At 36.4% G+C, this 17,536-nt stretch overlaps 2 protein-coding genes across 11 annotated transcripts in view; one reads left to right on the plus strand and one right to left on the minus strand.

Moving 5' to 3' along the window:
• LOC123520503 (pyridine nucleotide-disulfide oxidoreductase domain-containing protein 1-like) overlaps positions 1–13,025 on the plus strand; it is a 37,684-nt gene extending 24,659 nt beyond the window's left edge. For 4 of the 9 annotated variants that reach the window (XR_006679281.1, XR_006679283.1, XR_006679282.1 and 1 more), the window contains 6 exons: positions 3,355–3,459; positions 3,691–3,821; positions 4,553–4,763; positions 5,680–5,894; positions 11,841–11,972; positions 12,902–13,025. Coding sequence is in view for 5 of the 9 variants with exons in the window: in XM_045282808.1 (XP_045138743.1) it covers positions 3,355–3,459; positions 3,691–3,821; positions 4,553–4,763; positions 5,680–5,855 (623 nt within the window). In the remaining 4 variants the exon portion in view is untranslated. Of the gene's footprint in view, positions 1–3,354; positions 3,460–3,690; positions 3,822–4,552; positions 4,764–5,679; positions 5,895–8,116; positions 8,449–9,046; positions 9,072–10,005; positions 10,163–11,840; positions 11,973–12,901 lie in introns of those variants that run through there. The other 5 variants (XM_045282808.1, XM_045282809.1, XM_045282806.1 and 2 more) reach the window with 5 other exon arrangements.
• The window catches only part of LOC123520501 (dolichyl-diphosphooligosaccharide--protein glycosyltransferase subunit 2-like), a 37,199-nt gene continuing 25,843 nt past the window's right edge, over positions 6,181–17,536 (minus strand). The window contains exons 9-16 of one of the 2 annotated variants that reach the window (XM_045282803.1): positions 16,196–16,399; positions 15,868–16,072; positions 15,603–15,773; positions 14,640–14,753; positions 13,951–14,026; positions 13,125–13,260; positions 11,180–11,274; positions 6,181–6,695 (exon numbers count right to left, since the gene is read on the minus strand). In XM_045282803.1, the coding sequence (XP_045138738.1) occupies positions 11,202–11,274; positions 13,125–13,260; positions 13,951–14,026; positions 14,640–14,753; positions 15,603–15,773; positions 15,868–16,072; positions 16,196–16,399 (979 nt within the window). In that variant the 3' untranslated portion in view covers positions 6,181–6,695; positions 11,180–11,201. The remainder of the gene's footprint in view (positions 6,696–11,179; positions 11,275–13,124; positions 13,261–13,950; positions 14,027–14,639; positions 14,754–15,602; positions 15,774–15,867; positions 16,073–16,195; positions 16,400–17,536) is intronic. The other variant, XM_045282804.1, reaches the window with a different exon arrangement.

Below are 17,536 nucleotides of genomic sequence, written 5' to 3' on the forward strand. Positions count from 1 at the left end.
TCTGCAGAACTGGAAAAGAGTCTCACTGCCAATGGTACTTCAGACATAGATGGCAATATGCTTGCCGAGGAGATGGATACTCTCAAAACATTCCTAGCTCCTGAAATAATGTCTCAGCCTTTAAAAGTCCTTAGTTTCCTGCATTACATGAAAAGTGCAGTTGACTTTCCAAATTTCTGGACAGCTCTGAGAATTCTTCTCACCATCCCAGTTACTGTAGCCTCTGGTGAGAGGAGTTTCTCAAAGTTGAAGTTGATAAAAACGTACTTGAGATCAACTATGAGTCAAGAGAGATTGAATGGTCTTACTATTCTCTCTATTGAAAATGAAGTTGCAAGCCAGTTGGATTACAGTAAAATCATAGATGACTTTGCATCTGCCAAATCACGCAAGATACGTCTGTGAAATATGTACTTTTCATCACAACTATGACCACTGGATTGAATACTTTGAAATGAAACAGTATTACTTTACAATTGGCACATGTTTGAATAGTTTGAAGTTTATTGTTAAAACACCAAAAAAAGGGCTTTACATACTGTATTAATGACTATATTAGCATTGTTATTTGGCCTGTAGGAATGCTGGACTGATAGGCCCCTGATTGGGACTTTGCATTGGGCCCCGCACTTGCTAGGGCCGGCCCTGCTGAAAAGGATGACCATTCTAATCCCTCTAACTACCATCCTATAGCTTTAATCTCTTGCTTGTCTGAAATTTTTGTATCAATCCTCAATAGGAAGATTCTTAAATATCTGTCACTGGACTGATAGGCCCCTGATTGGGACTTTGCATTGGGCCCCGCACTTGCTAGGGCCGGCCCTGCTGAAAAGGATGACCATTCTAATCCCTCTAACTACCATCCTATAGCTTTAATCTCTTGCTTGTCTGAAATTTTTGTATCAATCCTCAATAGGAAGATTCTTAAATATCTGTCACTTCACAATCTTCTATCTGATCATCAGTATGGCTTCCATCAAGGTCGCTCTACTGGTGATCTTCTGGTATTCCTTACTGAGTCTTGGTCATCCTCTTTTAGAGACTTCAGTGAAACTTTTGCTGTCGCGTTAGACATATCAAAAGCTTTTGATAGAGTCTGGAAGAAAGCTTTGATTCCAAAACTGCCTTCCTACAGTTTTTATCCTTCTCTGCAACTTTATCTCAGGTTTCCTTTCCAACCATTCAATTGCAGCTCTGGTAGACAGCCACTGCTCTTCTCCTAAATCTATTAACGGTGGTGTTCCTCAGGGTTCTGTCCTATCACCCACTTTCTTTCTATTATTCATTAATGACATTTTTAACCAAACTTCTTGCCCTATCCACTCCTACGCTGATGATACCACCCTACATCTTTCCACGTCCTTTCAGAGATAACCAAACCCTCAGAAAGTTAACAAATCATACAGGGATGCCACAGAATGCCTGACTTCTGATCTTTTTAAGATTTCTGATTGGGGTAGAGAAAATTTAGTAGTTTTCAATGCCTCAAAAACTTAATTCCTCCATCTATCAACTCGACACAACCTTCCAGACAACTATCCCCTCTTCTTCAATGACGCTCCACTGTCTCCCACTTCTACACTGAATATCCTCAGTCTGTCCTTTACTCATAATCTTAACTGAAAACTTCACATATCTTCTCATCTCTCATTAAAAGAGCTTCTATGAAGTTAGGCATCTCCGCCAGTTTTTCTCGCCCCTCCAGTTGCTAACTCTGAACAAGGGCCTTAGCCATCCCTGTATGGAGTATCTTTGTATGTTTGGGGGCTTCCACTCATACAGCTTTATTAGATAGGGTGGAATCAAAACATTCCCCTCCTCTGACTGACTGTCTTCAGCATCTTTCTCACCACTGAAATGTTGCATCTGTTTCTATTTTTTATTGCTATTTTCATGCTAACTGCTCTACTGGTCTTGTTAACTGCATGTCTCCCATCCTCCTGCAGCCTCACTGCTTTCTTCTTCCTCTCACCCCTATTCTGCAAGAGTTAACCAGTATTCTCAATCATTCATACCTTTCACTGGTGAACTCTGGAACTCCCTGCCTGCTTCTGTATTTCTATCTTCCTATAACTTGACTTCTTTTAAGAGAGAGGTGTCAAGACATTTTTCTCTGGTTTTTGGATGACTCTTTCGGACCTTTTAGGGAACCTGCAGTTCCAGTGGGCCTTTTTTTTTTTATTATTCTAACATTTTGTTACCCTTGGCAGTCTTCCCTCTTCCATAAAAAAAATAAATAAATAAGTAAATAAGAAAAATCCAGCAGTGAGAAAGAGATTGAAGACCATCAGTGAGAGGAGGAGAATTGATGAGGCAAAAAGCTTTTGATTCCAACATATCTAATAGAATTGTGTGAGTGGAATCCCCCATACATGCGAAGAGTACTTCATTTATGAGCAGATGAGACCTTTGTACAGATTTAGCAGTGAAAAATTGGCAAAAACTCCTAACTTCATAGAAGCTGTTTTAGCAAGAGATGAGATGTGAAGTTTCCAGTTTAGATTATGAGTAAAGGATAGGCTGAGGATATTCAGTGTAGAAGAGGGAGACAGTTGAGTGTCATTGAAGAAGGGATAGTCATCTGGAAGGTTGTGTCGAGTTGATAGATTGAGGAATTGTGTTTATGAGGCATTGAACACCACTAAGTTTTCTCTGCCCCAATAAAAAATCTTAGAAAGATCTGAAGTCAGGCTTTCTCTGGCATTCCTGTGTAATCTGTTGACTTCCTGAAGGGTTGGTTATCTCTAAAAAGACATGAAAAGGTGTAGGGTGGTATCATCAGCTTAGGAGTGGATAGGGCAAGAAGTTTGGTTAAGAAGATTATTAATGAATAATAGGAAGAGAGTGGGTGACTGGACAGAACCCTGAGGAACACCACTGTTAATAGATTTAGGAGAACAGTGGCCATCTACCACAGCAGCAATAGAACATTTGGAAAGAAAACACGAAATAAAGTTCCAGAGAGAGAAGGATAGAAGCCATAGGAGGATAGTTTTGAAATGAAAGTTTTGTGCTATAGACAGATAGAGAACCAAGTATTCCTCCCAACTGACCTTCACAGAGTTGGCTGTAAAGATCATGTCCTTCCTTTGTAAGCTTAAAAACTGAGTTTTATGAGAGAATAGTTATGAGTATGCATGCACAAGGTGCTCTATCTGAATTTATTTTTTGTGTGAATGTGAGCCAGGGATGTAGGTTGATATGTTAAATAGTGGATTTACAAGGTGAGAAAACTTCATTTCAGTGACTTTGTAGTGACAATACAGGATTCATTTATGGGCTTTTATGCTCAGTGCTGTACCTTTGTTTCTTGATGCATGACCCCAATATATTGATTTTTCTCATTTCCCTCAGGAGAGTGGCCTGTTTATGTTGAACTGACAAATGGGAAGATTTATGGCTGTGATTTCATTGTATCAGCAATAGGAGTGACACCCAATGTCTCAGCTGTTACCTCAGGTATGTTCACAATAACTAAATAGATAGAAATTATATGCCCATTTCCTGCACTTGAAGCAAGGCATCCATTAAACAAAAAAAAAATTAACTAGAAAATTGAAAATTAAAAGCAACCGGCCAGCCTTCTCCAAATGCTGACGTCTAGTATGGGTGGTGTTACCAGCCTCAGGCAATGCTTAAAGTTAAGTAGAACACCGCTTTATATTACCTTACATGTGTGACATCTTGCAGGGAATAAGTTTGCCTTAGGTGAAGATGGTGGGCTGCTGATCGATGAGAAAATGAGAACATCAGAAAAGAACATTTTTGCAGCAGGAGACGTGTGCTCACCAGGCTGGCAAATTGCTCCTCATTGGTTTCAAGTAAGAACAATTGTGGTAGACATTTTAGTATACAAGAAGCTGAACATGGAAAGGAGACCAGTTTATGGTTACAAAATAATTTAAGTCTATATATAGTTTCAAAGTTTTCCTCAATAATTTAAATGAAGGTCCCAAACTGAATGTAATTGCTGTAGTTTATGAGATCTTGAAGCTTCAGGATGGGAGAAAGCAAGGCCATAATTTTTTAGTGTTTTCAAAAGATGAAAAGTGAACATATCAGTTATTAGTGATGCAGACAGAAGGAATGACAATTATTGTAATGTTCTGAATAGTATGGATAAAAGAAAAAAAAAATTATTTGCATCTTCAAAATTGTAACCATAATTATATGAATATTGAGATAGAAGATGGAATGGAATATAGAAATTTAGTAGCTTGAGCCTTGTCAATTGAAGAAAGTTGAAATTTTTTTGCATAGAAAGAAACTGACATTGAAAATTTCTAGTCTATTTTAAATTAGTATCAGTTTAGGGAAGTCCCTTAACACTAACTACACTTTATACCCATCAATCATTCTATCTTTCTTTAAAGGCTCATAAGTCAGGTTTCTTTACAAAGTTCTTCCTGTTTTGTCTCACTTTAGGGAGAAAAATACTGAGAATGTTTTTATGGGTTAGCTCAAAACATCTATGTTCAAATTTTGGTGGAATTAACACATGTAAGCTTATGAAACTTTATTGTCTTGTCTCCAATCTCACTTTTTTTTTCAGATGCGTCTTTGGACTCAAGCACGGCAGATGGGATCCTATGCAGCTAAGTGCATGTGGTCATCCCAAGCTGGGGAAGAGATCTACATGGACTTCTGCTTTGAATTGTTCTCCCATGCCACCAAGTTTTTTGGACACAAAGTTATCCTCTTGGGGCTTTTCAATGGACAGGGTTTGGATGGAAAGTATGAAATTTTACTGCGATACACACGAGGTTAGTACTGATAGAAATCTACTATGCAGCGGGTTTTGCCATAACTGAGTGAAAGTGAGTTTTGAATTTTTATTATTGAGAATTAATCTTATTGTTTTGAATAATACTGCTGCTCAGTTGACCATGAAGGCATCGGTGAATATACAGTACTTGCACTCATGTTTAAAATTTTGTCCACAAACCTCCACTTGTGTCTTCACCTCTTCTCTGCCTCCAGGAGAGAGAAAACCAACAACTCTGATCAAGAGTCAGTTGTGCAGCATTCCTAGGTCTAGCCATATCAGGATTTGACAAGAGATTTGGTTTATCTCTATTACATATTATAATACTATTTGTTCCCTATATTTGACCACATTACCTGATCAGACTAGATGAGGAAGAACTGTCTATCAGTTCCCTTGATGTTATTTTATATTCACATATGTTACGTAACTGCTCTTCATTCATCCCTATTAAATGCAACCTCCTTTTCTACATGGTCCTCTATGTTACACTGAATACTCTCTTCACATTCATGTCATTTCTTTCAAATTTAAATGTCTCATCAGATATGATATTTAGTTGATCCTCTTCCATTCCCTATTAATGCTCAAACCATCCTTTTCTAACACTGCTCATCTGGCTTGCTTACATGCCCTCTATTTTGCTTAATATTTTATTCAACTATCTCCATTATTTCATCTTTTCTTCTCTAATTGTTTTAGTTTCATATAATGCATAAGTCCTAACACATGATTTTTTTCATATACCTAACTGATCTTCAAAATAATTTGGTCACATAAAAGCAGAATGCTCATAAAAGAAAAAAAGGACCTTCAAATTTACTGTTTTAAGATTAGTTAGAGAATTACTACTGCCTAATTGATATACAGATCAAGTAGAGGATGTTGCAACTGTGTTATTCACTTTGTTGCAGGTATGGAATACATAAAATGTGTGATGGTGGAGGGCAGAATGCAAGGAGCAGTGCTTATTGGAGAAACAGACCTGGAGGAGACTTTTGAAAACTTAATCCTCAACCAGATGGACCTATCAGAGTATGGAGAGGACCTCCTGAATCCAGATATTGACATTGAAGACTACTTTGACTGATGATTGCCAGAGCAAGTTCAGAGTACTTGTATGAAGAAGGTGAGTGGCATTAGCTATTGGACTGTAGAAGCCTTCCATGAAAAATAAGTTATTCACATTCATCTAATTCATGCATATTAATTTTCTTCCTGGGTAATTGGAATTAATCTACATTCTCTAAAAATTCATCCAAGACCACATTTGAGCTGTTAGGCCTGTGGTTGAGGGTCTTGCATCAAGCACACAAGTAGTAGTAGTCTTGAATATGAAGCAAGTTTCAATGAGAGGGAGGGAGGTCATTTAACATGAATCTGACATGAGCCAAATGGTATGAAAACTGCATAGCACAGTTTTTATTTTTTTTATTTTGTCTCTTCACTTCCCCTACAACAAATCATCTCACAGCATTAACAAGTATTGGCTGACATACTGAATAACATTGAAAACTAGTGGAATGAAGCTCCTTATCTGACAGCCTCAGAAATAAAGCTTAGTTGTCCATTCATACCACACACTGCAACACAATCAGAATCCTTCAGAAAAACAAAGCAATCTCCTATTAAGTAAATGTACACTGGTTACTCTTCACATAAACACATTCTCTCCATTTTATGTAAATTCATACTTCCAATACAGTTTCAAAATAATGTACCAACACCATGAATTATAATTTACTTGCAAACTAAGGAAAGCCACAATAAATATACCAACATAGACATTTTTTGGTAATTTCCATGTCACTTTCAAATTCAAAAAGAATCCAAATGTTGATGCTCTTGATATAGCACTGAAATTACAGCACTCGGGTCTTGTGCAAGAAGTGGAGCTTTATGCTCGCCTGCATCGCTGGTTCATGCATTCCTGTGGAGAAGTTATCATTTAATACAAAGTGTTTATCCACACATGTTGTATTAAACCAGTGATTTTCTCTTTTATCCTGGTACCACTTATCCAACATCTAGAAAGCCCCAACAATTGAATTGCAGTGATCTGATCTTTTCATCAGAGTAGAAAATACCTAAATGCATCAGACAATATAATATAATTAAGTCATTACAGAATCATGTAAAAGAAAATCACAATTATGCTTGTGAATACATAAATAGAAGAAGAGATCTGCTATTGAACCCTGGTGTGGAAAGACTCATGTGCTAAAATAGCTGCTAATCCAAACTTACTCTTTTTATGTATCATCTGATCTCCCATACTGCTTTTGTTCATATTGTATAAACCTGTCTATAAAGCTGTCTGAATAAGAATTTAGTCATGAACAAGTGGTTGGTTCAGTAAAAAATCACTGTTTTCCTAACTTGCTTAGTTCAGGTGTAAGTTTTAACACTGACAAGAAGAGAATATTTGTCATTGCTGCCATATTATAAATCACCGGTCTGAAGCCAATCCTGCTATTTTAGTTGTCCTATGTCACCGACCTGATGATGATTACTTGGCCACTGCATCCACCACAGAAAAGTTGTACATTAAAAATCACTACTATACAACAACACTCAAGAGTTTTCACATGTTGCATTGTGTGAGTTTTAATTACTACTGGAAAAATGTGTGTTTTCTTATGAAGTGCCTCCATTTCACATTCCAGTCTTACCCTTCCACAGTTCAAGTTAGGGAAATAATCAATCTATTTAAACTTAGAATGTCAAAGAGAGGAGAGGAGAGGAGAGACCAATATATTTGTATTCAGTGTTCTCATATTTGTTGTTCCTTTTCAATAATGAATAGAAAAACTATTACAAATGAACACATGTGCAAAATTCTTTTGATTTTCTGTTGCATGCACAAGTGAGATTATTATGGTTAGTCACCAAGTGCTACAAATTAAGGTGTACTAAGGAATTATGTCAGCATAACAATCTGTTCCTTCATCCACCTTCTTGTAGTTGTGGGATTTTTCTCCAAATTGGCACTAAAGTCTTGCCAGTCATGTGTGGTGTGATATTTCATGTAGGCTACAGGAACCTTGAAGATCAAAACAACATATTGTAACAATTTATGCCTTTTTGTTGACATATTTCATCGGTTCTGGGCCTGAACTTGTAGCATTCCATCACTCATTATATTACCTCCCCCTCATGCATGTTTCAGATATCACAAGAATTCTGTACATGCAAAAATAAATGTATGTATAGCTCACAGCTAGGGAAGGCTAAGAGCAGAGGCACTTAATAAGAAAGTACACAGTTTTGCTGGCAAGCATTATAAAAATGGACTATTGTGTCAAACAAAGCAACAGTCAAGAATTCCAGTCAATATAATGATTTTCCTAGGCAGTTTCTCCACAATGGAGAGAGTGGCAAAATAATATATGCTGATGCCCCACTGAGAACAAGACGACTAAAATGAGAGCAACAAGAGAATTTGGATGGCCACACTGGAAATAATCTGAGGCACAAGCTGACACTGGAACAAGACTTGGATATATGGATTTGTATATTTTCTGCAAAGCTCACCCTCATACGTGAAACAGGCCATTTTTGACCAATACTGTTAGATGCAATATTTATTTGTGCTCAAATATAATCTATGGTACTAGTCACAAGTATTGGACTCCAATACAATGGGGAAAAAAAAAATTAAAAAAATAAATAGATAAATGGAAGTCTTTGAAACTGAACCTGAACCATTTTATCCAAAAGCAATCAGTCCCTGCCAGGACAACACCACATCCCTCAGCTGCACTCCTGTCTCATAGCCTCCCCATGAGCATCTTTGGATGTGTTGGAGAGTAGTAACCTGTGGTGACTTTTTTCCTCACCCTAGCATATTATTGCATATCATCATCTTGTGACAATTCATTGTGCTGGTAAATCAATCAAAATTGAGTTAGCAGTATCCAGGACAAGTCAAGCATTGGTCATAGCAGTTCAGAGAGAAAGGGAACCTAAAAAATGGTCTGGATCCCCCAAATGCTGTTATTGTTTTGAAAAATCCTTGACATCAGACTTGCCTGCACACATTAAGACAGCAAGTTCCAGTGGTGTCCAGACCATTGTATAGGTTCAAACATATCACCATTCCCTTTCTACCTGAACCACCACCAACACTTGACTAGTCCTGAATACTGTCAACTGTCAGTAATCCAAATGCTTCCTTGAGGCTCATGATCTGTGCAAGTCTCTGATGGAATAGTCTTTTATTTTAGCCATATTAGCAAAAATAATGAATTGACAAGATATTATTGTGCAATAATACACCAGGATGCAGGAGTCGCTGCAGGTTACTGCTCTCCAAGATACCCCGAGGCTTGTCAAGAGAAGGCTACAAGTCAGTTGTGTGAAGCCAAGAGATGTGATGACATCCTAGCAGGGGCTGATGCTCTTGCCTAGAATCATTCACTCCTGACAGGACCATGCTTCTTTGTTGTAAGTGTCACACCCTCAAACCATGAAGTCTAATACTTATGGCGAGACCTGTATAATAAAATTATAAAAGAAATAGTGACAAGTTGAGAAAAAGCTCTTTAATTCTTGTGACGTTCAATCCAAAACCATGGATAAGTCTCCTGAATACATTTATGCATCTGGATTTAAACTATTTATAAAGCATTTCAGTCGCTTCTGTACTTAAGAAAAGGTTATCAGTGAGATGCTCACTGTCTCCTGTATGGTCCATCAAAGCACACAGCATTCTCGATTGAAAACAATGCCTACAAATCTAGGAAATTTACTGCATCTCACATGATAACCCTTAGCCTCCAGGTTCAATAGGCCCTTCTCACACACTGCCTGGTCATTTTTCTGAATACCAAAGAGGAATTACTTACACAAGCCGAGTTAACACATTACAAGGCATCATACCAGTCTAACAAGAATGGCATGAGTAGGTGGGATAGCAAGTGTGTCCCTATAGTTTCTACGAAATACAAAACACTTGCATACATATCATCTGGAGGATAAGAGTTAAGAGTAAAAAATGCACTTAACACTGAGCTCAGAAACTTAAATAATTTTATGAAGAACTTTGACTAAAGCATGTTTGTAGTTCTTAAATTTAAGTCCAATCAAAACAGTAATTTCTGAATACATGGTCTCATAATGTATGAATTAATTTCTGTGAAATGTATAATTCTTTAAATCCTCCTACCAGCTTTTTTTTTTTTTTTTTTTTTTTTTTTTTTTTTAATTAACACTAACGTTTCTATTTTCTCTCTAACAAGAATTAGTCAACTACCAGCACTCACAATACATAGAGACAATAAATGACATTAGTAAAGCAGGTAAGTACTGCAAAAGAAATGTAATTACACAAGAAATACAGATTTTGAGACTTGAAGCCTGAATTTCATTCAATTTCATTATGTTCTACAGTATTCTAGGGAGTTACTGCAAAAAACCACTACTTAACTTTGTCTTGGTACTTCACTGGCTATGTATATACTAGACAGCAAAAGAGGAAACATGCAATTAACATTTACACCTCTTTTAAAATGGTTGTTAATACATGCAATGAAGATGAACAGTCAAAATTCTAAGTACTGATGCTGTACTTTAACAAATCAAATTTAAGCATCTCATAGCTTAGGAAGAAATTGACTGAAGATACAAATGTTTGTCATGCAAATTTGAAACTACATGAACAATTAAAGACTCACAAATAGATAATGGTATACAGTGAAGACTCAATACTCAAACATCTTTGAAGTCAAACTTTTCAATACTTGAACGCAAAAATTCAATTTGGTACTCAAAAGAATATCTGGTACTCGAACGTCTGCACACGTGGTTGTAAACTTGTAAACAAAGGCTCCTGGCCTCTCCCTCCTCACCACTGCCAGTTTTCTCAGTGTGGTCGTGAGAACAACATTCTCCTGTGTTTTGTATGTAGTTTTCATCTAGAAACTTACAATGGCACCTAAGAGGCTTATTAGTGGTGAAAATAAGGAATCTAGTGAAAGTGCAATTGTTAGTGAGCCACAGCTCTCTACTAGTGGGTTCACAGGAATCACACCAAGAGACAAGTTACCAGATGTTTTCATGGATGGTGCCTCATCCTCTGACAAATAATCTCCCTCCTCCCCACCCTTCTCTCCTCCTCTTCTACTTTATCCATCACCAGCCTTCACTTACGGTAAGTAAAAATCAAAATTATAAAAAAACTTCCATTGAAATTTTTGTAAACAAGGTTCTGCTAAAGTTAAAACGAATTACCTGATTTATAGGTGTCAGTAGTCAAACTTTTTGATACCTGAACAGCCATTTGGAACAAATTAAGTTTGAATATTGAGTCTCCACTGTATATTTAAATAACCAAACTTACAAAAGCTTTGTCAAAATAGATCATGCAAAATGCAAATAAGGGTAATTCAAGGCTTAGAGCAAGTGACAGAATACCTTCAGCCACACCCAATCCAAGTTATTTCTGCTGCAGCTGGGAAAATCTGTAAGACCTATTGTAGTATGGACCATACACCATCTTCACCTCCTGTCTGCCGGCACCCAGAGAGGCTAACTGTTACTCTTAGTCACACATATAATGAAAATATTTACTCATTCACCACAAGTAAAGCCATAAAATTAGTGAAAAATTGTAAAAGCTACTACTAAAGGCTCCTTACACATTGAATCAGCATGATTCAATGTGTTATCATGAACTGCATTCATGTTTAACCCACAATGACCAGTGTCTGTGAAAAGTGACGACAAAATATGCTTGTACATCAATATTACTTGGTGTGATATTTTTTTTTTTTTTTTTTATAGTGGACCATGATTATGTTACAATATAGAAAACACTTTTCATACAATTTTAAAGAAACTACCAGGCATGAATGAAGGCAGTTACTCGTGTTTTATGCAAACAGAAAGAATACCATCAAAACTGATAAATTAAACCATCAATAAAATTCTACTGACAACACATACATACATACAATACGGTACCATATATATACATGTGTAACATTCAGTTATTAGAATTATATTGAGGCAAATTACTCCTCTCTACCAAAACAATTTTAAACATTGTTCACCTGATCCTTCTCTCCTAAACCAGGGTGGTTAGCACAGTTACCAGCTTAGAAACTGGTATGGAATATGAGCAAATGACAGAAGTCTGGAAAACAACCCTGAAGAAATCTACTATCCATAAAGATGAATCTCCACAATCACTTTCAAGATAATTAAAGTGAGTTAGTTTGCATTATAACAAGATTAGCCAAAGCTACTTTACATTATGTCTAAGCAAAGTGTTACTCCTCACAGTTGCTAAATTATTTAGTCTTGTCATGTCATATTTATTTAATTTTAGATATGCACTACAAAATATTTGTAAAATGCAACAGTATGCATCATATAATTTTCTTCTTTCTACAGCAGGTAAGCTCTCTCTCCATTGTAATATTTTGATTGCCAACACAATTGTTCATAAAAATACTAAGACAGTCTTGTTTAAGAGATAAATTTAATACACCTAGAAATTAGTAGCCAATTCTGGAAGCAAGATATACACATGTATATATATCATGGGAACAAACTCTAAAAATGGGTGACTAATCTGTGACGTGACAATACATTCATGCCTTGTCCAACACACTGTCTTCACATCTACTAAAGCAGTGATGCATTTAACCTGAAAAACTCAATGATGTGCAATAACAATAATTAGCACCTTGATTTGCATGCCCATTTTCATAAGCTAATGGTATAAGAACTACACACTTAAATACCTTTTGTGGAAAACATTGCCTTACTACTATTTGAGCAGTGATTCAACTTTTACTGTGATTACTTTGTAAGTACCACACCATTTATTCAAACACCCATCGAACCACAGGTGACCAGATTTCTGATTTTGCACTCCTTTGTATCACAGAGCTATGTCAAATTCAACCACGTTAAAGAACTGGACTGTTTCTGGTTACTTCTGTTTCCTTGAAGCTGGATAAATGGTCTGATACATGAGCTTTTTTTTTTTTTTTTTTACCAATTATGAAGTAGCTGTAAGTTTTTTTCCAGCATTTAACAACTGGAAATTAGCCTTTTCTTTATCTTAATGTAAAATGAAGATCCAATGATATATCCATCAATAACCATTTATAATTTTTTAATTCACAGATACACGGAGGAAATAAAACTAAATCCATTACTACACATCAGTGAACAACAGTCCCAATCTAATATTGTAACTATATGATGACTGTATCTGCTATTTCGATAAATTTTCTTATACAACCCCTGATCTTTGTGAACTTTATTTCCCTCAAAACATCACATGATGGCAAAAACCAAATCTACTTGAACAATAAATGAGTGCACATAAAATGCAACATTTACTTACTCCTTCCTTTTGGCAGCAATACTAGAGAGCATGGTATTGCCACTGAAGAAGGTGACAATGCCAATCATGAAGAGGTACCTCAAAGTGGTGAACATGTCTAGGTGAAGCCAGAACAAGCAGAACAAGCCCAGGATAACTGAAAAGTGGAATAGTAATAATAATCTTAAAAAAGATATTTTTTCTTAAAGCATATACTACATGTATGAGGAATATAAATACAAGCCATTACTGGCTGTAAAAGTCATCTGTTCCTTCCTGTCCTGAGTGATGGCGAGTATCATAATTCTGTGATGCGTCAATCAATTTCTATAATTTTATTGTATTCTTTCACTAATATAAGACCTCTAGATATCATAATACTACACATTCCTAGGAACAAAACCAAACATTTCTTATTTCCATGATTACTCCCAATGCAAAGTTCAACCACCAATCCAAGTGCTTTTTAAGAGATATAGCACTTTGAGATTTCATAGTTAGCATCTGGGTGATTTCAGTTTGCTTACCATTTGAACATATCTTCACAAAACCAAATTCTCTCATTAGCAATAAATAATTCAAAGTTTTTACTAACTTAGATCCAAAAGAAAATATTTTTTTCATATGCAGCATCTTCAAGTACACATGATCATAAAAACAAACATAAGCAACATAATGGTTATACCGTCAGGAGACCTAATAGTAGCAGTGTCATAATGAACTTTGCAATGTACCAAAAAAAAAATATATATATATTGCATGAAATTGTAGATATAAGAATTTTTTTTCATAATCTAATTACTTGTTTTCATTATCACATGATTAATGTATTAATGCTTTTACCTACCTGCTAGGCCAACATGGAAAACAAATGCCGACAAGGTGATTGGGAAGTTAGCAACGTTGACACCCAGCTTGGCCCACTGCAACACAGATTAACACTTGTTAAAGATCCATGAAATTAATGATATAGACGCTCACTGAATCTAGAAATGTATGACTGAGGAAGAGAAACTGCCACAAAGAAATAAGAAAATATGAAGTTGTTTCATAAATGTTCATATTGTACAGGTATCTACAACACTGGAACAACTGAGCTTCATAAGATGGAGCATGGTATATTTAAATATGATTCATATGGTTAACAAGTTTAGGATGGCTCTGTGGTAGGTATTTCAAGAGGAAGGAAAATTACGGAAATAAAGACAAGAATATTTTACATTATCGTTGTGCCGAATGATGCAAATTAAAAAAGACCAAAGATAATTCTCTGAAGAAAATAAATACGACCTACAATAAGAACTGAAAGCTAAGGTCTAAGCTACAGCCATGTATACTAAATCATGTGAGAGTATTTGTGTGCAGAGTGGATGATGAAGATAATGTAGTTATGTATGCACTGAAGAGAAAATCAAGTTGGAGATCTGATAAAAGAAACTGATTAATGAGTATGTACTAGGTGCCATAAAATCACACATATAACTTAAATTTCAGGGTCACATAAAATAAATGTAAAAATGATAAATTCTAACTCACCACTATCAACAGTATCAGCAATGGCAACACACACAACACAGTGAAAGTTCTTGATACCACACTGGACGGTCGCTGGTCTGGACTGCGGAAGATGTGCTTGATTTCCGGCCGAATCTAAGCATAAAAGATGTGCTCTAAAATTTTCACTGGATGATTCTTTATACAAAGCCATAAGCAAGGAACAATCTAAAAGTAATTCCAATTAAGGGAGTATCACCAATAAAATGTACACATTTATTTGAGAAACTTGCAAACAATTTCAAATGGTAACAACACTCAAAATATTTTTGGCTTGAAATTTGCTTTCCTTGTCACTTTATTAACAAATATATAAAAATACTGCAACCAAGGGCAATCTTAATGTACATACAATACTGCTACTAGCTCATTATACAGAAAACAGGATTTCTTTGTACCAGCTAGAAAGAATAATTGTGAGGATGATTCTGGGATCTTTTCAATGTGTCTGACTAACTAAAAGCTTGGCAGCATTCATGATGCCTGCACCATCATTGGAAATGTATGGGTTATGAGGTTGATTTCAAATTTTTTTCCCTTTTTACTGCCCATGTATGCCCCAAAAACCTTTCCTTGTGATGGAGTTATGAAATCACCTTAAATTTGCAACCTTTCCATTGGCTCCATGACCAATAAATATAGTCAATATATAAAAATATTGTGTAGTCTTATGGCCCACTGCCAAATGACTTTATATTAATGGGGCAGTTACACATCTATGCATTATATCCTTCAATGACAAAGCCTCAAAAGGCATTAAAACTTTCCACTTATACATGAATACCTTACTTTCTAAGAACACAAATATTTGGCATCCACATTTCTTATTTATCCTTAACTGGTTTCCTTTTTATTTATTTATTTATTTATTTATTTATTTATTTATTTATTTTTTTTTTTTTTTTTTTTTTTTTTTTTTTTTAGAATGATCCTTGTGTTACTCACCTTGTAGGTGTAGTCTTGGGGCTGGGTGGGGCTAGCAGCCTCAGGGAAAGTGAGTGAGAGATCAGCCAGGTGCCACAAAGTTGGGTTGCTAATTGAAGCATCCCCAATGATGAGCTCCACTGAATAAACTCCACTTACTCCTCCAAATTCCTTCATGCTGTTGCTTACATCCTATAAAACAAAATAATCATCACAAAACATATAATTACAAGTAATATTCTTGCATCACAAATATGAGCTTCAACATATCAGATATATTACTTACAATGTCAAACTTGTAAATATCATTGGCATCAGTTTCAGCAACAAAGATGATTTCTCGTTTTGAATCTATGTGAGTGATCTTGACAAAGGCCTGGTGAACTTCAGTGGGGCGCCCTGAAGCAGTGTCCCGCACAACAAAGCGAAGCATGACACGCTGATGCTGGTCAGCCACCAGCACTTCAGCAAGAGTATTTGGGTAGGTAACTCTGAGAAAGATATGCAATTCCTAAATAAGATGATTGCATGATTAAGTAAACATAGGTGTACAATTATTGCAAACCTGCAGGAAAAATTAAAACTAAAGCTTGTGTCAAAATCCAGGAACTAACTTTTTTAGGTTGGGAGCAGTGGACTGATCAGAGTCTGCAGTACCAATCTCCACACCCTGGATGTCTATGGCTGTAAGAACCTTGAAGGTGAGCTGAGCAGCAGTGTGGCCCACAAGTCTGGTATCTGGGGCATCCACACTCACTACAAGGCGGTAGAAGCCACGGTCTGGTCCACGTGACATCACATCCAGTTCATATACTCCTCTGAAAATAATGATGGATTAGTGAACCTTTATACCTGTGCAATGTGACAGATAGGAAGACCAGAATTGTATCCAGATTTGATAGCTCAGAGGAATTTATTCACCTGCTTTTTATTTCTGTACACTCAAACCTCTTATTCTTCTAAAACAAGATAGAACTCAAATATATTCAAATAAAATTCATAACACCCATTAAGACTACTATTTCTCATAAATATAATCCAATCATAAGAAGTGCCTTCAGAGAAAAATAAAGAGGTGGCAACAAGGAAGCACCTTTCCATGCTTCACATAAATAAAACATCAATGAAAATAAAATTTTAAAAATCCTCTCAAACATTTTTATTTCCAAACAGTCTACTTTCTCCATCTTATGGTGTACAGTAAAACAGCTCAAGACCATAATTCGTTCCTAAATCCTGTTCGTCCCCTGAATCAATTTTTCCCATAAGAATGTATTGAAATACCATTAATCCGTTCCAGACCAAAAAAAAAATCATACTTTTGTCCATAAAACCCATTCAAAATAGACCTTTAATGTATGCATGACATGAACGAAATAATTATAGAAACCCTAAATTGTTTTACTTACCTAAATGTTATCAAAATGATAATAAAATGAATAAAAAAGAAAAGGTTATTAATTACTTGAGAGACTGGACGTTGATGGCATGATGGAATGGAGGAGAGGAGGATGGGAAGGAAGACAGACAAGATCCGAGAAGACAGTCATGAGAGAGGATTTTGGATGTGTGCAGCATGCCAGAGCTACACAACAGCTGTGTCACAAGTCAGTGCCGCTTTGTGGGGCCCCGTTATAGTGAACATCGGCATGGGAAACATGGAAAGATTGCCAGTCTTCGTCTCTGCCTTGGAAGACTCTTGCCTGCTGGGGACTGACTTCCTCACGCATGTGGGAAAAAGTTTGGACTTCCAAGAAGGGAAGTTAAAGGCACGTGGCCAAGAAGTTCCTTTGATCCTCGGAGGTGATGCTCAGTGTGAGAGGAGCGGGCAGTAGGGCGGTGTTCCTTGCCAGGTAAGCGAGGAAACAGCTGCGACGGATGTGCCACAATCTGCAGTACCTGGACATGGCCAGGATGATGATGACAGCAACGCTGAGAGCCACCAGAGCAGCGAG

This window comes from Portunus trituberculatus, chromosome 47, assembly GCF_017591435.1.
Source record: "Portunus trituberculatus isolate SZX2019 chromosome 47, ASM1759143v1, whole genome shotgun sequence".
Lineage (NCBI taxonomy): Eukaryota > Metazoa > Arthropoda > Malacostraca > Decapoda > Portunidae > Portunus > Portunus trituberculatus.